At 38.4% G+C, this 20835-nt stretch overlaps 1 protein-coding gene across 2 annotated transcripts in view; it reads right to left on the reverse strand.

Annotated features, from left to right (window-relative positions):
• vldlr (very low density lipoprotein receptor) overlaps nucleotides 1–20835 on the reverse strand; it is a 98359-nt gene that overhangs the window by 55860 nt on the left and 21664 nt on the right. For both annotated transcript variants that reach the window (XM_041810892.1, XM_041810893.1), the window contains exons 2-4: nucleotides 17606–17725; nucleotides 7436–7558; nucleotides 1140–1262 (exon numbers count right to left, since the gene is read on the reverse strand). In XM_041810892.1, the coding sequence (XP_041666826.1) occupies nucleotides 1140–1262; nucleotides 7436–7558; nucleotides 17606–17725 (366 nt within the window). The remainder of the gene's footprint in view (nucleotides 1–1139; nucleotides 1263–7435; nucleotides 7559–17605; nucleotides 17726–20835) is intronic.

Below are 20835 nucleotides of genomic sequence, written 5' to 3' on the forward strand. Positions count from 1 at the left end.
ACCAACAAACCTGGCCTTGTTTTGCAGGAATTATAGCACTTCTGCAGCCATCAGGATCCAATAATCCATTGTGCTAATTGGTAGGTCGGTTTAATGGAGCATTCAATCGTTCCTCGTCAGCTGAAGGTCAGAAATTATCTTGTGACCACATCACAGGTCTTCATGGTCATTAGTCTTTAAGTGGCCATCAATCACATTCAAACAAATGCCATTACATTAACTAAAGAAAAGGCATGAAAAGAGCCTGAGGCTTCCTCTTCACTTATTGATCTTGACAAAAAGACATGTTTATCACAGGCATTTCAAAAACACCAGAGCTTATGTGGTTATGCAATTCTGCTGTAAAAAACAATCATTATCTTTCATTACCACTTTGACTACTGACAGCAACTGCTAGTTAAAGAATAAGTCTTTACTCATTATCCATCTACATCCTAATGGAAAAATCAACAAATCTGTTACAATTTCATTAAATTTACAACTGTCAAGTTGATCTGTTGGAGCAGCTTTTAAATGACCACAAAAACAGCTACAAAAAGACAGATACTAATTATAGTAAAAAGCAAAAACATAAAAATACCACAGATAGTAATAACTTTTTATCATGTTTTAGCAAAGAAAAACTAAGAAGTGTTGCCATCGGTCCTCCGTTTTTACACTGTAACTAAATGATGAAAAAATCCAGTCAGCCTGTCAACCAATCGCAATGCTCATAATTCTTATTCTCTTGTTTTCTTAGTCCAACTAATCACAAGAGGATGTCTGCACTCATCCAATGGATGCACACACATTTTAAAAACTAGAAAACAAAATGCATTGAAGATTTTAAATTTTTTTGATGGCAATAGCTGATGGTGATTGTTTCTGTTGTGTGTTCGTAGCATGCTGTATTTTTCCTCCTGATATATGAGGCCTGAAGGACCCTAATACAGATGTGAAAAGTCTTGGTCTTTGTTGAACTGAATGGGATTTGTATAGAGTTCTTTGAGAGTCAATTTCTGACATCCTTGCAGCACACATATTTTGATAGTCCAGGTTGTCCTAAAGAATAGATGACTTTAACTTGATTATGCTTGAAAGTGTAGAAATTCAACGTGCACCAAAGATGTTACAAGAGTTAAGTATGCATGTCCACCTACCACAGTTAACTTCATCCTCCTCGTTGTCACAGTCTTTCTCTCCGTCACATTTCCAGAAGATGGGGATACACTGAGTGGAGCCGGCTCCGCAGCTGAACTCATTCACACGACACGTCCTTGTGTCTGCAAACAGATTACCATCCTGTTAAAAATGTATCGTCTCATTCGTGTCTCATTTTTACCAGATCAGATGTATACTCTAAGGGCAGGACAAGACATGGTTAAAAAGTTGGACATAAAATCATTAAATCAATGCTTAGATAAATGGGCAGCAGGTGTAACACCATTAAAACTTGAGCAATGTGTGTTTTTCATGGGTGTTGTGAGGAGTCATATTTCAGGTTTCTGCACATTTTGGAGTCTTTGTATTGATTTCTAATTTGTATAGAAGTAATAAAAGTCCAACCAGGAGAAAATAAAGCCATGAATGATAGTTTGCACATCATTAAAACTCTGCATCGATCATATCCCATCACATTTCCTCAGGTGGTTGAGGCTTATAAAACCATCCAGAGCCTGATTAATTGCGCGATTTGAAACCTCAGCTGGCTGTCTGAATAGTGAAGAAGGTGACACTGATAATGTGGATTTCCAGCTGACAGCAGCGGTGTGAAAATTTGTAAACAAAACAGACGATATAAAGAAGCTGAGGCTGTTACTTTAGTGTTAATAAATGGCCTTGATATTCATGTTTGTCTTTTTCTTAGTGACTCAGAAAACATAAAGTGCTTCTCACTTCCCTAATGTGACACTGACGCAAGAAAGCACATGTAATCACAACACAAAATGTCAGCAGACGCACACAAACGCACACGTTTTAGATTCCATTCAGCACTGCCAAGTCATGTGTAACAGCTGGTCAAACAGAGTAGTGATATAACCGCTATAGCGGCTCCATTGACCTGCACGTACACCACAACAGCTATGACTGGAACTTAACACTACCTCTTAAAAACAAGCACGTACTCGCACACAAACACAGACTACACACTGTTCAAGACCTTCAGCTGACCGACACAGTCCTCAGAGTGAAAACAAGCTCACACTGTGTCGCATTTAATCTATACAAGAACGGCATCAAAGAGGGATGGATCAAATGCAGCAGGGTTTTGTTATTAATGCTCTTGGTAAGGAACTACTATGTACAGTATCAGTAACGTGGATTTAAACGTAAGGAGAATAGACTAGAAAAAAGGGTGGGAGTGAATCCACAAACAAAACCAGTATCCAGCTCAGCATTTGTCAGTTGAATCAGATTTGCTCATAACATATATAGCTCTTTTTTGTTTTCAGGGAAGTTTGGACTATTCACGAGTCTCATTTTGCCCCAGAAAGACATTTATTAGTGTTTACTTTAACCTCTGACTACTGGCCAACATAAATTATTTCTAATAGGCAACTTAAAAGTGTTGAAATAGGCGACAGAAGCAGCAGCACGAGCCCAGGGCAGCATTACCAGAAGTGCCTAAGGTGACCAGATGTCCCGCTTTGTGTGGGATAGCATAGTTTCATTACTTTTCACACGTCCCGCAAATTGAGATGGTGTCCCGCATTGTGATTGACAAGCTCCAGTTTTTAAGTGCGCATTTTGAAATTTGGCATTCATCAAACTGCTGTGGAGAAAGCGGCAAGGGCTGCCTGTTGTCAGGGGGCAGGTTGGGCCGTGTGATCCCGTCAATCAAACTGGGACGTGGCAGGTTAAGGGCGCGCCCACCACCAGCAACAATCAGCAGAAAGAAACAGGAAAGCAAGGGAGAAAAATACAATTTACAACAAAGAAAAGGAAATGCAGTAATAATAAGGACTAGGAAACTATTCATCCAAGGGTGAGACCAGTGCAAGACAGTCCAGAATGTTTTATTGTGAAGTTTGTCTTAAGGCCGGCTCAGACTACACAATTTTTTTGGTCGTTCACGACAGCACCCATCAGACTATACAACAAAAATCTTGTCCCATCTTGGCTGACAGCCTGGCCACACTACAAGAGTGATCCTGACCACTTGCCATATGCTGATGTCACCACTGTCTCTTCAACTGAGTGTGAGTTCACAGGTTGTTGGGGGGGGTCAAAGAGTGTCTGTCGCTCTGCAACAGAAGCGCTCTTTGTGACTGTAGTGGTCATTTGCTCATATAAAAGGAAAATAAGAAACAATTATGGAAGTGATTATGGATAGTAAGTATGGATGTATCAAGAGAAGGACAATATTGACTGGCTCTCTTTCAGATAGGACTTAAGGTATGCATGTGATAATGTAAATAAAATGTACACATTAGTTTTAGGGAATAAAAGGGGATAAAAAGTGGTAAATCTCGTAAATGATGATGCAAAGATAAGGAGCAAATGTTCTGCTGTTGTTAGACTCACTTGATAGCAGAATTGTTTAGATTTACTTTGTTGATGTCAGGTCAGGGTGTCAAACTAGACAACGATGTATGAAAAATTCTGACATGCTCGTCTTGGTAAATCATGGTCTTTGGCATCTTGGACATGTCATTAGTTATGTCACAGTACAAGACCATTTGTAGTTCCCGACACTCTAAATCAGGCCAGAGTTTTGACAATGAGCTGCAACACTGACCTGGTGAGTTACAAACCGAGTGCGTTCAGTGGGAGATACACTGAAATGGGAGCAATGTGCTCCAAAGTTTGCTTCGTATGTGGATCGCTGCATGGACAGAGTATGTGGAAATTAAGGGTTATGTCGTCCCTTGGTTTGGCAGTAATTATATTTTAAATGATGGCTTAAACTAAGTTTCCATTACCCTAGAAACAGAAATGAGGTGGAGCTGAGGTACGTCTTAACCTTCCTGACAACGAGCTGCAACTAACAAGCCTGCCAGTCAACTCAGCCTGGCCTGTAATTTGAGAAAAAATAGCCTACTTATTAAAAATAAGACACTTTTAAGGATTTTTGATGAATCTGGTGACATTCAATCCAAAGGCTTCTGTTATGATGCACTTTTAAACATGTTATGTTCTATGTTCAATCATATGTGTTCTATCTAAGGTCCAAACTAAAACACTGTCCATGAAAAAAATTGATTTGTTGAACATTTTCAGAAATTTAGGTTGCAGTTGGATGGACCAGTTGAGAGCCACTGCTCTACAACATCTGTATTTCCTACCCTACCTTTAAAGCTCATACATCAGTCTTGCCTTGCCAACATTTAATGTCTTAAGTTCTTGGGAAAACCACACAGCTACTGACTCTGAATGACTTTGGTGCTTTGACAACTCAAAAGTTCTGGCTGTATTCCATCCATATCTAGTGTCATATCCAAGAGTGTGGTACAGGAGGGATTTCTCCTGACTAAGAAGCACTGCGGTTTTCTCTTATGCCACTGGTAAAAGTATTTACTTATTTAGGCTACTTTTAGGTTTGTCTGCTCAACCTGGAGGATTTTATTAACACTCAGAGCTACAAACCTTCCATGTACTAGTATGTATGGCTGAGGCCCAGCAAGTATTCCTAACTAAACACTGAGACGAGGCCAGCAAAGTCCTTAAGGTTTGGATCTAGAGATGGTAATAGTTTTGTGTTTGTAATTCTTCCTTACCCCTTTTCTCTAAAATGGTGCTAAATTTCACTCAATGAAACACCACATGGGGACTAAAAAGGGTTTCAGTAAAACAGCTACTGAGAGTTTGTCCTCATTTCTACTGCTAAGATATGAAAAAAGCTGCTGAATGTCTCCTCTACCTCTAAGCAAAGCTTTCTTCTTCTCTCCACTGAGGATACTAGTTTCATCCTGGTATTCAGTCATCAGGTTCGGTATTTACTTTCAGTACCTTGAAATGGATTAAAGAGACGTTTTCTTTCTTACTCGAGTTTAAATATAAAGAAAGCTTCTTTACGCATTCAGGAAGCTTTCAGGGAGCACAGCGAAGATCAAACCAACAAGTGTGTGATGAAGCGCTTCATCTTTCCTCTGATGTTTATCTTTTCACCTGCGGAGATGCCACAGTCCATTTGTCTTTACAACGACACGGCAAAGGCAGCACCGAGCAGAGACTCAATAAAAAGGAGTATAAACACTTTCCATCATCCCTTATCTACAACGAGCACATCGGCATAACCTCACATCACAGTTAGAGCATTTAAAGCCCTGCAGCTCCCCTTAGTTCCACTTAAACAACTTATTTATTTGACAGGACTGCTCGCAGGGGACTCCCCCTCACTGCTTTTAAGTGCCTCGCTGAATTTCTGCAACAGTGAGATACCTTTGGACGCAGCAGGAACTCTTGACTCTGCACTCTCATGGCCAAAAATGTTCTTTGTAAAAATTTGAGGTTGCCAAACGAGCCAAAAGAGTAATCATTACGAGGTCTAAAATCTGTTTTTGGACTCAAGAAAGCAGCTTAAACAACACTTTTATTCTCAAAACAGCTTGTTCCCTACTCTAACTTTAGGAACTGGCAGACAAATACAGAGCTTTGACTCAGTGTTCCTGTCTCTAATAACATAGCAAACTCCTAAAGCAACCTGCATAACGCAGCTTTTACCTGTTTAGGGCACATCTGTCACAGTATTTTATAAATGCCAGCTGAGGGAGTGGTTTTCAATCGTGTCACTGTTTACTTTCTACCCATTTCAAGAGTTTTTGCACCATTTCTTTTCTAAAATAATTCAAATATATCAGAGGGAGAAATAAGCTAGGTCTGTTGAAGGTGGAAAACTTGCATGGTTATTCCAGCCACTGAGGGCAATTTTTGGTTTAGTTGACTTATAAAGTATGGAATAATCAGGGTGAGACGTCTGCTCATTGAGTGCTTATACTCTTCAATAGGACACAAGTAATCTCAATTTAGAGGTTCTACATAAAAATGTGGCATCTGTACACAAGGGTGATAATATTCAGTCGTGCTTTGGTTTCTGTAATGGGTTAGTTTGAGTGTTTTTAGGTCACTTTTTATTTGTCACTTTAGCCTGAAACTGCACTGCACACTGCAGTCAGAGAGACTGAGGTAATTAAAGCTGCTCATACAGTCAGTCTCCAGAGGCTCATGTGTACAGGCCCTAGTTTCATACAGTCATTTCTTTACAGTGTCTTGTTAATCAACCACAATGCTTTCTACAAACCTCTGAAAAGAAAACTCTTTGTTGCTGATAATTTATGAATAACAGAGGGTGTAACTGACCTCTGTGCAGCTAAGATCTCAGGTGGCAAAAAGGCAGGAATAATAACCAATCATGCAGTTTGAAACAGCACAGAGTGAACACTAAAGACGGGCTCTGGGGTTAACAGAGCCTGCAGCTCTTATTATGCAAATAATGCTGATTGGTCCGGTCATTCTCTGACCAGTAACAAGTGTATCAGCTTGAAGCTTTGCAGGATGGATCTTCCTGATGAGAGACATGGAATCTGACTAGTCCATTAGCTTTGCAAGGTTAGTTCATGTCTTTATGGGCATGAGTTGAACTTGCCCATTTTGGTTATAAGACTGGTAACAGTTATGCATAATTTGGGGTATGGATGATATGACTGCAGGTCAGCATGGTGTAGCTGTTCGTCAGGAGGCTATAGGCCTGTCTCAGCTCTGTGCCAATGGGCTGACCAAGAGTTGGAAATTTCAACATAGTGACTGCCACAGATTGGCTTCAAAAGCTCCCTTCAGTCACCAAATGGCTGATGTCACTCAGGCTTGGTCGAATACTTTTTATAGTCCATCTTTACAATACATACTTAAGATGTTGTCCATTTCCACATGGGAAAGGTCTATTTTCTGTTCATTTGTGAAGCGTAATCATCCATATCAAGTTATCAGTGAATCTTCCCCTTCTTCAATGTGGAAAAGTTTTAAATTCACTTTCCAGTCAGGCTGTATTCCAATTTCAAGTTGTAATAGAGTAAAATAACAAAATTTAAAAATGTGGATATGTCAGAGATTTGAGTTTCCTCCAGCTAGTAAAAAGTTTCTGATCACATCATTTTCAGTTGAATACCTTAATTTTAGCAAAAATCTGAGAAAAGTACAAAGTTTCAGGACAATCAAAAGATCCCCTGTCTTGAAATCTAACCTTGATATAATAAAAAAATCTCTAAAGCAAGTTTCATGGCTGTGTGGATACAAATGATTAGTCAGACTTCCTAAAAGGTACAAATCAATGTAAGCCTCCTGGGAGGGTGAGGTGAGGGTGGGTATTTTTTAATGATTGGATTGAAACTGTAACGTCAATATACTTCATAAAACTATAGAAATGAAATATAACTTGAGTCTGTAGTGGTGAAGAAGTTTCTCTCATCAAGAAATATTTTATCATGGATCTGTGTAGAGTTCATCTGAGGACACTCACGGCAGATTTCTAGACTCTCGTCGGATCCGTCCTCACAGTCCGGCTCCCCGTCGCAGTGCCATCGCTTCGGGACACATTGGCCGTTCCGACACACAAAGTCCAGCTCAGCACAAGTCTTTTTCACTGGAGCGGGAGAGAAAGACAGATGAACTCATTATACAGAGAAGATAAGAGGAGGGAAAGGCTCCATGTTCTTAATCAAACATCTCACATTAGAAATAGAAACGCATGAATAATAAGTAGGGAAGACGACTGCTACACTAGAATACCAAAGGAAAAGGAATTACAGCTGAAAACTAAACTCCTCCTTTTTACCTACCGTTGTCTATCAGACAAAAAGGTCACAAGTTTAACATCTGTCTTTTCAAGCAAAACTTCCCATTTTCACAAACTTCACACCAACTGTCCTTCAAAAAAATCCTCTACATATTTCACTAATTATTTGTCCAAAGACGAGATGATGCATCTAAAATAAATGGTGAATTAAAGTTAGAACAATGTACAAAACCCAAAGCTGCCTTGATCATTGATCATTGGGCTTAGGATTTTCGGTTTTCTTTAAACCTAAGAAAAAAAAATCATCATATGAGAATAAATATTGTTGGTTTGTTAAACATTTCTCACTTCTACTGAGAGATCCACCAAATACAAATACTGGAATATCAAAATGCAACAAAAAAGGAGCAAACTTGTGATCAACTATAGAAATTCTAATGTCAGTCATGATTGAGAAATTCAATCATTACACAACCCTGATGAAAACCTCATCAAATGTGCATCAATTGCTTTTGTTGAACAAAGAGTCATAATTTTATACTCTTCTCCCTTACACAATCCCAATTCCAAAAAAGTTTGGGCACTGTGGAAAATGTGAACACAACATAATGTAGTGGTTTTCAAATACCATAAACCCATATTAAATTCACAATAGAACATAAACATGTCAGATGTTCAAATTTAGCCTTTTTATCATTTTACAAAAAAATTAGTTCATTTTCAATTTAATTTAGGAGCAGCACAACAAAAAGTAGGGGCAGAGCCATGTTTACTATTGCAACATCCGCTCCTCCTTATACAACAGTCTGTAAACATCTAGGAACTGAGGAGACCAGTTGCTGGAGTTCTGGGAGAGGAATGTTGTCCCATTCGTGTCTGATCTAGGAGTCTAGCTGCTTAACAGTCCTGCCTCCATTTTAACATCCCTTTGTACAAGTTTATCACAACAACAACAACAACACAATCTGTCTTTAATACAGCATTTCCTTAATCCAGAAAGAGTTATAATAGGGAACTCTACTTTAGAAAAGCAGCAGCATAAAGAGAAAAGAGACTTATCACTCAAAAGTTGTTTAATTTAACTTGTAAAATATACAGCTGAGCTGCAAAATTAAAGTTCCTCTACTAAACATTTTATCTCCTACCGATTCAGACAGAGTTAATTATGTAAGCTCCAATAAGAATTTGGCTTGTGCAATTATACTTCCATCCAAGATTTAATGTAAAACTATTATTCATCCGGGCCTATCTCCATGTTATGTTCGCCTTGTGCTTATCAAAGGAAGAAAGGAAAGACAGCAAAGATTAAACTCCGCTCCAGTGAATAAAGAGACCAGAAGGTGTTCAGGACAGTCTTAAAGGAGAAGAGAAATAGAGAGGATCTCTAAAGTATCTATAACACAAAACAAACCCCTGAACTGTCCATGTTCATCCTCACTAGAGTGTCTCCTTCAGGCCTTTCCTCCGTCGCTCTGACCAGAATACAAATACATACCCCAGAAACATCCAGCCCCAATTTAAGCCATGACAGCAGTGCAGTCACAGCGGGCCTCATTATAAAACCTCCTCTCCTTTATTAATTCATTTTAAATTCAGAGTTTTTACAGGCCTGTGTGTTTCTGTTTTTGGGTTCGGGTTTAAATGTTTGAGGAGCTCTGATCTTCGAGTGGCTGAGTAACAGCTGGACACTCACATCCAGCTAAATGTCAGCAGCAGTCAGAAACAGTGAAGAAGAGAAACAAATTATTAGAGGAGAAGGCCACAATCTGTTTTGAATGGCAAGTGAGAAGCACTCAACATCCTCCATGTTAACCTTCAGTACTGGATAAATAAAGAACATTTCCACAGAATAATTCTGACTGTACAACAAAAGGGCCATACTCAAACTTCGTTCTTCTGATTAGGGATGCACACGACTGGCTGACTATATGGTTGAAGGTCAGATCCCAACAAAATTATGTGCTGGTTAATCTACTTCCTCATATTTTCTATCAGTTCAGACTAGGGGTGTGACAGGACACTTATCTCACGAGACGAGACGAGATTTTACACTTTTTGTTAATTTTGGAAAAAAATTCATGGGTGGGTAATATGTCCTTTATACAACTGAAAGTCATAATTGCAAAGCATTCAGGTCTATTCAAAAATGTTAAAATAAATACTCTTGTACTGAATAGGCTATCAATGCTTCCAAACAGTTTGTCTTGTCTAACTCTGACTCAAACTTTACACTTTGATGCTCTTTAAATCAAATCTCTCATTTTAACTGTCTACAAAATCTTTAATTTACTACACTATGCACTCATCGCTACAATTACAATTATATTATATTATATTTAATATAATATTTAATCATATATAATTAAAGCATTCAGATTATTTTGCAAGTAATTTAAACACTGTTTACAACAGACTGAAATATAAAGAGTTGCATCAGTAAAATCAAACCATTTCTCATTATTTAAGGACATCCATATTTCAAACACTCAAAAGAAATCTTTCTGTCAATAACACATTTGCTGTAATTTAGAGAAATAGATTATTTTAACCTGACAAACTTGCTGTGTCAATTATTTCAAGTTTTCCTCTTGTTATTCTCTCTCTACAAATGTACCATCCCCTTAAAAACAAACTATTGGCTGTGTAGTCACATGATAGGTAGCCTGGTGTCGAAAGGCATGTAGCCTGCTGTAAACCTAAGCGAAGAAGAAGTACTAGTCATGCGGTCATTCCCCTCCAGTTCACTAAAACTCAAACATGGAGCTGACTGTGCAATGTGAGCAGCCAAGTTATTTTCTACCTTTTTTACAACAGTATAAAGCTAATTTATTTTGTTAGCAAGAAATACAAGTTATTTTCTACTCTTCTTGGAAAATATGACTCTTTACAAAAAAGATTTTCATTTCAGCTGATGTATGTTTTGATTTAACTTGTTTTAATTTTGAATAATTGTTCATTAATCATTATTGAGGTAAAAAGTTCAATTAATTATGATTTTGAATTTTGTCATAATCGTCCAGCCCTACCAAACAGTAAGTACAGCCAATGTTAGCCATTTTCTTTAAACCAGCTTTGCATCATTATCTAGGAGGCTGGTTTACACAAGGTTTTCTTGGCTTTAGTTGGAGAACTCAGTTATGATTTGTACTTATTCAGATGTGAAGTTATTCACTTGGAATCATCACTAGTTCTAAGTAAGATATAAGTGGCTAAAGTATGCCAAGGTCTATCAGGAGCATGCAAAAACATCTTCTCTGAGAAGCTTTAAGTATGGCTTGTTGCTCTTGTTTTAATAAAAGGATATGGTATGGGGTTCGGCTCGGACTGTAACGCGGGCTGTAACTGTGGGGGAGATATGGCACATTATATTTTATAGTTTGTTTGCAGATTATGTCACATCACAGCAGTGAGCTCCAGATGGGGGGCAGGGAGTGATTTCTGCATAGAGAAGTGCCATTAAAGTTTTGTTCAGTTTCTAACTGTACCAACCGTTCAAACTGTGGATCAGTGGCTGCAGACATGTATAGAACTAGGGGAGGGAAAAAAATCGATACAGTATAGTATCGCAATATATCGTATTGTATTGTATCTTCCACCAAGTAGCGATTTTTTTCAAATTGATTCCTAGTATGAACTGAAGTCTATAATACTGGATAAACTTGATAAATTGTATCAATTGCTTCTCTGTCCACTTGATGATGCTGTTGCACCCTATGGCCATTGAGATCAACAGAGGAGACGGCCATACAGCAGGAGAAAGTTAGTACAACCAATATGGCAGCACCAGGGAAAGGACATTAGGAATGCAAGCAGGGCACGAACAACATGGATATGACACACGAGGTTTGCAAGGAGTGCCGCATGAAAATAAAATACTGCAGTAATACAATAACAATGAAGGCAAGGCTAATGCTAAATCAGCTAAATAGTTGAAAAAAATGGCATAGATGGCAATATATGGTACTGCAATAATCTGTATTGCAAAATGTTTAGAATAACATCGTATCGTGGGGCCACTAGTGATTCCAAACCCCTAATTAAATCAGTCTGTCTAAAGCCTGGATGACCTAATGTATGGTCCATTTCCACCAAGCGGTCTGGCACAGTTACTTTTGACTCCTAACTGCAGCCATCAGGGTAAAGGTTGTTCATAATTGATACCCTTCACTATTTATTTACTTCTGGAAAAATCTCATATTTTATCTCGCCAGGGTCTTCTGACTATCAGGAGTTTTTTCCTCTCTACATCTGCCTTCTGGGAAATCCTCCTCTCTTATTTTTCTTCCTTTCCTGCATTTCCCTTCTTCCTTTGCCTCCATTACTTCCTTCACTGGTTTCTCCCTCCCTCCTTGTAGGTCTCATATGACCCAGATAAATGAGGGACAAAAGAAAGTGGAGAAAGACCTGAAACGTATCGGACACACATACACATGCACACCTCTTTCATATCCATATTTAGCTCTGCTCTATCTGCTACCTTCTCATCACCAGGTCACCATGTCCCAGAGGATGCTGGGAAGGCCATGCTAAATGATGGGATCTGAATGCCATGTGACATCTGTTTAAATGTGAAATGGTGAGAGAGAGCTCCATCTGTGCCGTCTGCGACTGTTCTATGCTTCATTGCATCTGAGAACAGACTGAAAAACCCAAATCTTAAGTGTATTTCATCTCATGTACTTAGTATTAACCAAATATCCAAGGCCAGTCCAGATAACTTATTTTAAGACAACAAATGAAAGGAAACATGTGGGTGAGAAATAGACCAGTGTAAGAGGCCTGATTGGGAAACAAATCACATACATGCTTTGTTAAGAGTAAAATCTAATCTAGCACTCTTTGTGGTGACCTTTAAACACAAGCATCAGTCTCTGAGGTCCTACTTCATTTACATCCTCTTCCCTCCAGCTGGAAAACGTTCTCTAATATAAAAAATGGCATGTAATTTATTTCCCTTCATTCCATCAAATGCCATTTAACAGTCTGACACAAAACATCTCAGACCCAGATACACACAGGAGCAAGACCAAGAAATCATGAATCAATTTAAGATGCTGAAGAGGAATGTCTGTGATATTAAATAATTCTATACTTCAATAGAATAATTATTTTTGGTATCTGAAATACATAAGAAACTAGAAAAGCACTCAGAGAGCGCAGATCTCTGCCATTAGCCCTATCTCCCAATAGCACAGAATCCTTCAAAAAATTCCTGAAACCAGACAGTGATCCGAATCAATCCCAAAATCTAATCAGTTCTTCCTTATGCTATTTCTGACATTTCCTGAAAATTTCACCAAAATCCGTCCACAACTTTTTGAGTTATGTTGCTAACAAACAAACTAACAAACCCTCCCGATCACAACCTCCTTGGCGGAGGTAAAAAGTATTTGTGATAGCCATTGGTCTTAAAATGGCACAAACTCAGCTTGCAGCTCCAAAAAGACAATTAAAAAGCACCCAAGGGACCCTGATTTTTTTTACAACTGATTTTGAAAGAAAGAAGACACTTAAAAACAGTGGAGAAATATAATATGTTTTGACTGTCCAGACGTTTAACATTTTAGTCTTGTGTAATCTGCTGATGAAACTAAACTTACTGTCAGAGTTTTATTACCCAAGATCTATTCTTAGCTGATGTTAACCAAGTCTTGCTCATGAAAAAAATGTTGAGCATCATTAGTCATGGTTTTAGTAAATGAAATTAACACAGATATGGACCGGATATTTTTTCCTTTGGTTCTGATGAAGCCTAACCTGGCACACTAGACTGTTTAGTAAACCCATTGCATGGATATATGGGACCAAAGCTGGTAAAAACTCCTGCAAGTTGTCCGAGGTCATTTATGAGTTTTTCACACATTATTAAAGTGTAGATTCCAAGCTTTCAAATGGTGTATCATACACCTTAATCTGAGCATATTTTACAAAGATATGCTCATTTGAATGTTAACTTCTAGGTTCTGTTTGTTCTGAGGACACCAGGGTCAAACTTTCAGGACTTTCATACCTTCAGGCAGGCCAGGTAATGGGCGTGAACAACAGGGCCACATTTACAAAAAGTCCACCCAAATCAAGCTTCTGAATCGGACTGGTGACGCTCATCAAAATATTCCCATAGGAAATCCGCCTTCATCAAACTTTCACTGTCAAGTAATCCTGAAGTTGTCCCAAGTCTGTTGACAATTCTTGCCGCTTCTTCATCGTCTCTTCTACTTTTCTTTGCTGCAGGGTGCATCTCGAGGCTTGTTGATAAAGGTGATAACTAGAAGCAGCAGTATTTATGTGCCGGGGTAGGGGTGGCGTTTGAGCCATGCAGTGTTTGTTGTTGTCCATCTCAATGGGCGAAACTGGGAACAACGGCAGACTGAGTGGCCAATTATCACCCAGCAGTTTCGCTTTTCCCTCCCCTCAAACTCCACGCAGATACTCCGAAAACAGGGTCTTTTAACACAAAATATTAACGCTTTTAAATATCAAATTTGTGTTACTTTTTTCATCAGATGAGTAGTTTAAACGTCGGACTCGCATAAAATGAGAATAAACAAAAAACTATCATTTTGAAGAAAACAACTTTGTATCCATTTTTCTCAACCACAGGAATGCCGACTTGCAGGAACGTTATCTGACTTCGGTCACATGTCACATTCATCTGGGATACCTCCCATACATAGCATTTGGAAAGGACAGAACGAAAAATCCTTTGGTGATGGGAATCCGAATCCTAACCTGAAAACTTCGTATCATAGTTCAACAAGGCTATCTTCTGTGTCTGGAGGGCAAAAATATGGACAAACAATGATCCAACAGTTAAGGGTGTAAGTGAACCCCCAGCTCAGAGCATACCTCGCCCGCTTCAAGATTTAAAAAAATGCACAGAAAGTGAGCAGTTTGGTACTGAGAGGAGGGAGGGGAAAAGGACTTTTTTTTTTTTTTTTTTTTTTTTAAAGGACGGGATGAAGCGGAAGTGACAGTGACTCTCCGCACCAGAAAGTAACACAGAGTCTCGCAGCATTGCTGCCTCAGAGCAATCTTTTGAGATGGAGGATTTTTCCCCTCCAGAGTCCCCTGAAGCAGGCTGTAGTGTGGTGGTGGCCCGTGGTGGTTCTGATCACTACCTGTTGGGTCTGTGCAGGCAGTGCAGGTGCAGGCAGGAGAGGATGGGAGTGGTCTCTGAATGGTACAGTCATTTAGGGGCGGTAACATTCTACCAATGGCAGGTTTCTACGCACATAAGCACCGCCTTCTCAGAAAAGATTTTTCAAAGCAGATGTCCGTTTGAGCTAATTAAAAGTTGTAAAATGCAGATTTTTTAATCAGTTTGGTGCAAATATCAGAAATAACACCAGTATTGATGTGTTTTATTTTAATTCAGTTGGATACCTCAGTGTTCAGCTGAAAAAAAAATGTTAAAGTGTTCACTACTTCTTTAATCTGACAATGATTTATTTAGTGTGTTTATCTGTTTTAACAACCAAATCTGTCTGATTCCAGAGCGTAGGAGACCTCTGTGGATCATTCAGCTCTTGCTAAAGCCTCATAAATGAACACTGAAGGGTCATTTTGAGACTCTATAAAGTGCACAGTGTGCCATGCTACTGCCCCTGTATTGCTCTCTTAACGATAATGAAAGCTGAAAAACAAATATATTTCATGAGTGGATTATCTGCATAAGTGACTGGGGGTCTTCTTGAGTGATTTATACATACGACTTAAACAAGACTGACCTAATTTAGTTCTGGGGAAGGTCAGATTAAGAAATAGTAATGTCTGTGGGGGTTGCTTGGACTATTTATTTGGAAAATAAGTCTTTACAATCCTTCACTTTTAAGGACAAACTTGGAGGTGTACTTTTTTAACCAAACAGAGGTAAAAAATGCGTTGAATGTGAACTTGCTTCACAGCAAATACAATCCCCCGAGTAGCAGGATATTTTATGAGGAATTAAAAATTAACTACAGTGTTTGGATTCATGAAAGGGAGGAAAATGTCACCCAGTGCATTAGTGTCGCACTGATGCATTTTAAACAACAGTGGACATTAAAGCTTACTAAAGTCACAGAGGAATTACATTTAAAAAGCTCTGGACGCGTATAAAATACTGAGAAGATGTTTTTACTAATGGTTGACCATCTGAATTTCGGAGCAACTGAATTAAAGAGGAAAGGTAAAAATACTAACATCATGAGGACCAATGAAATGCTTTTCACTAACAGAGGGGAAATGAACCACTTAAAATGAACTTTCAAGTGTTGCCAGGATGTCATGCTCACAAGAAATACTGGCCTAAAAAAAGAGAATATTTTTCGGAAATCAAAATGTCAGTGAAGCCGACTTTACGGAGCTGAAGTCAAGTAGCAATTTTTAGAAGAGTTCTTCACTTCATCTCTATTTAATGATACAATATCACATAATTATTCAGAAGGATACAATAGAAGATCAGTGCTGTAAGTGAGAAAGGCAGGTTATGAGATTAAAGTGACCTTTGAAGATTAAAATCTGATCATTTAATCCTCTGACTATGTTGGCGTTTGTGCGAATGTGAGGAAAATCCCTCCAGGAATCCCAAAGATATCGCTGTCATGAAAATTAAACTGATGGACAGAAAACCAGAGAATATAATGAATCACGTCACAGCTTTCATTGATTTAATGGCATTTCCATGCATACTTAAATTTAGACTTCGAGCCTAATCCTTGAAAAGATATGTGTGTAAGTGAAGTGAAATGTGACCCTCTAAAGAGGAATAACTTTACAGTGTCCTTACTGCTACACAGTAGAAACCGTCTTTACTTTGGACTACAATAACCAGGTTTAAAGTAGATACATTTGGAAAAACAGGTTTTGTTTGAATCTTGATGATCAAGGCATAAAGCTCTCAAAAATCAGAAATTCACTATCTTAAAATATTATTCTTGATAAATCCAAATTGCAAAGGTTTGTTGAGTCTTCACTCACTTACTCTGGTTCCATTCACAAAACCATAATCATAGGGACAACTGCTGACTCGACAAATGTCCAGAGGACAATCACTGACACCCTCCAAAAGGAGGTTAAGCCACAGACGGTCACTGATGAAAAGGCAGGCTGTTCTCAGAGGCCGTATCAAAGCATGTTCCAGGAAAGTCCCACAGACTGATTGGCCACGTCACACATGCTTAATAATTAACTTCAAACAAAAAAGTCTTGAAATATTTCCTTTTGTAATGATGAATCTAGAACATATGGAAGTTTCACTTCTTGAATTAAATCCCAGGAAAAAAACTATTTTTTTCCTAACATAATTTTTTGGAGCTGCACCTGTATACCTCTGGTTATTCAGTTGCAGATATAAACAGTAAGAGACAGTGGAGGATAAGGTAAGTTAAGAAGGGCTAAGGTGCTTGTGAAATTAATGTTCTTGTGACACTCTTGAATGTGGCATGGTCATCACAGTGACAGCCTGAGGGTAGAAACTGTTTCTGTGTCGAGCAGCATCCTTCCTATTTCCTGACCCCAGAGGTGCAAAACACATCAGTGTCTTTTTATGGGATGCCAAAGGATTTGTAGTTGTTCAAAGCTTTGGTACTCATTGATACTATCAATCATTTAGAAACGTGCAACTGTATCTTAAAAAACAAACATCCATCATTCAAAAGTATCAAACCGTTGAAATTCTGACAACCTATGAGTGTAATATTCTGACTTATGTAAGCAGTCCTTGTCTTTCTTTCTTCTTTTCTTTAGTGCAGCTAATAGAGCTTCTGTTACATAAGAAATGCAGCTTGTTTTGACAATTTTGAACTGTTTGTATAGTTCTGTCAGAATTTTTTCACACTGGAATCAAACCTTTGTGAGCTGGCTATGATGTGTCAGTGATTTCAGAGCTCTAACCGTGACTGTTACTCTTCTTACCACAGGAGCTCTCGTCGCTGCCGTCAGTGCAGTCCTCATCGCCGTCACACTGCCAGACTGACGGGATGCAGCGACCATTTCCACACTGGAACTGGTTAGCCTCACATTCTGTCTTTGTACCTGCAGATACAGAAAAAGCACATGCAGAGAGGGGGTAATGAGTGAATAAACCAACAATAAATGTTGTCATAATTATCATTTTCTATTTGTTTTAATGAAGCTCTCTTTTGGTTTAGTCCCTGCCAGGCTCCCACAGAGCTGTGATTTCACAACAAATTGTTTCAAACAAATATCTGGCACTTAGAGCAGATCTCTGGAGATGCGCCAGCTCTACATGATAAATTTTTACAGTGAGCTGTTTTTTTCTCACAGTCTTGCAAACTTTTTTTCAAATATTCATAACAGATCATTTCGCTCACAGGCACATATGAAAATTGCTGTGAAAAATCATCCACACCTCCTCATATGAAAGAATAATCGAAATAAAACTTTTAAAGATTAAAAAAACTCCCAATCATGACTCAGAGCACTTACAGGCATGTGTTTGTTCAAATGAAACTTATTTATGACTCATTTGAGCAAGTGAATAGGAAGAGAGCTATCTAATTTTTTAAGTAAACCAACATTATATTAAAACTGGTCCCGTCATAAGACAAAAGTCAAACTCACTGAAATATTCAGCATGGTAAATAATCTGAATTTGGGTCAGGAGGTGGGGAAAAAAGCTCCCAATCACACTGAATCAAACCTGTACATCCATTATTCAATGGAAAGCATTTTTATCTTCAACACTCTAAATAAAGCTAAATATATTTTCAAGTTTATTTCAAAGCTAAATGATGCAAACATGCATAAAATTTCTTGATTCTCACAATACACAGTTTAACATACTAAAGATGCAGACATCATTAACTCATTGACAATGTAATGCAAGCAATATCCAATTCTCCTTTGTAGAGGAAGTTTGCTAAGGTAGCAGCCAGATTACAGTTTACTGCAGAATAATCTCACAGTCCCAAGAAAAAACTAGCAGACTCATCTCTGTTAAGACCATTTCTTTGTTTTCTTTTAGTGGTGTAATATCTCGTCAGAAGTCTTTAGAGCTGAATAATGAACTAAAACCACTGTGTATCAGAGATTTGTTGTTCAGTCCTTAGGGCAGACTATTCTTTTCATTTATTTCAGCGTGTAAAAAATACTCTACTGATAAAGAGCATATCCATTTGCAAAGGCTTACAAAGGAATCTTTGAGACAGCTCTGTTCTCCGTTATATCATGTCCAAATTTTCCTACAGGGCTTAAATCTATACTGCACCAACACCTACTTTCTGTACAGTTTGGTTCCCCTTACAAGACAGCAGATCCCCTAAACCTTCTAAAACAAGGCAGAAGAGAAATTTGCACATGCAATTTAGGCTTCATTCTACCTCTACATCTGCCTAGGGTTGTGGTGAATGACTTTGGATTAATACACATTATATAGACAAAAGTATTTGGCCACACATGTTTATTGCTGGCATGATGGACATGAGTTCAGTATGCCATCACAGGCTTTTTTAGGGGATAAGGAGAGGTGTAACACCTGAAAATTAAATTAAATGTGTTATCTCTTAATTTTGTAACACAATTCTTGCAAAGGGGGAAAAACTGACATAATTTTTAGGCCATAATGTGGAGCTGTGGTGAACATAAACCATTGCTAACAAGCAAGCATTGAAATATTTGGTAGTTTAGCCTTGTATAACATAAAGAACCCTCCAGTTGGTTAAATCCAGACAATAGCATACTAACATGCTCATCAAGACCAACTATGTTGGTTGTTAATAACAGATGAAGTCTGTCTGGAGGAGAACCAGACATATCTACCTCAGTAAATCATACATGGGCCCACAGAGTTGTCTGGCTTTGAGGCTGATAAAAAATGTAAGAAACCTCAGGAAAGGTTGCAGGCGAGTGATCCCTTTCCCAAGAATGCAGAAAATTTTGCGTAGGTGAAAATAAAAAAATGATAAAAAATTACAGTAAGAGAATCAGGAGGAACAAAATAACATTGTGAATTTTATGGATCTTTGAGAGCTTGAAGTACGCAAATGTCTACCCATGAAAAATCACAAACATATACTGTACAAAAAGTGAATAAATCACAAGATATGAAAATTTACATGTTATATAAAAAGGGAAGAACCTGTCCTGAGTTTTATTCCTATCCATTTATAAATTAATTTAAAGAGCAGAAAAGTTTTGGCAGTGCTGTGTGTAATCTGTCACAGTGGCGGTGGGGGAATCTCCAGTCTTAAAATAACAGTCTGACCTTGACGCTCCCGTCAGCCTGGCCTGTGTGTTGGTCCAGGTGGGTAAATGGGGCACACTGGGATAGAAGGCCAGAATAGCTCAGGCTCAGCCTTGAACTTGTTTCATTAAAAGGTCACCGGTATAATTTTTTTCAATTTTCAGGGCAAATTAATCATTAAAAAAAGGGGAAAAAAATGGATGTCAAAAGGATTACTGGTTTCTACTCCAAGGTTTTAGTCTTAACAGGATAGAAAGGCTGTATTTTTAAAGTGCAACTCCATAATGAAGGAACTATTTAAAGTAGGTCAGCAGCAGCTCCTTAAAGAAACCAAACGTCCCCCGCTGATTTGATTAAACCTGAAAAGCTTCAGGCCTGTGACTGAAGCAGTAGCACACAACTGAAACATGCATGAATGAAAGCGAGCCTGTCTGGGTTATATAATATACATTTGTGCATACCGTATATGAGTTTGTGGGCATTTTGTCAGCAACATAACCAGCTAAAATCTGATCTGAAGGTAAATTACCTCCCACCCTACTCATTTTTTGCACCGTATGTGATACTCTTTGACTATTTTTGCTTCCTGTAACTCATTTTTTTTGTCACTTTTCACCCATTTTTGCCACTTTCTGCCCTTTTTTGCCACCTTTTCTCCCAATTCTTCCCGCTTTGTACCCAGTTTTTGCCATTTTTTGCCTACTTTGCACATTTTTCTTTATGGAGCATTTGATTAAATCCACACCAGTAAATCTAACATTGAACATATCAAATAAATGTCCGCTTTAACATGGGGAATTGCCTTGGCTTTTGTAGCCAGCCATTGTGAGGACAATGCGGGAACTGCAGCTTTTTTGCACTTCTGCACTGGCTTCATTTTTTAGCACCGGAGGATGGGGTTTTATCTAAAAGTATAATCTTGATCAGTTTTTGTTGGAGT

The sequence above is a fragment of the Cheilinus undulatus genome, linkage group 17 (genome assembly GCF_018320785.1).
Source record: "Cheilinus undulatus linkage group 17, ASM1832078v1, whole genome shotgun sequence".
NCBI lineage: Eukaryota > Metazoa > Chordata > Actinopteri > Labriformes > Labridae > Cheilinus > Cheilinus undulatus.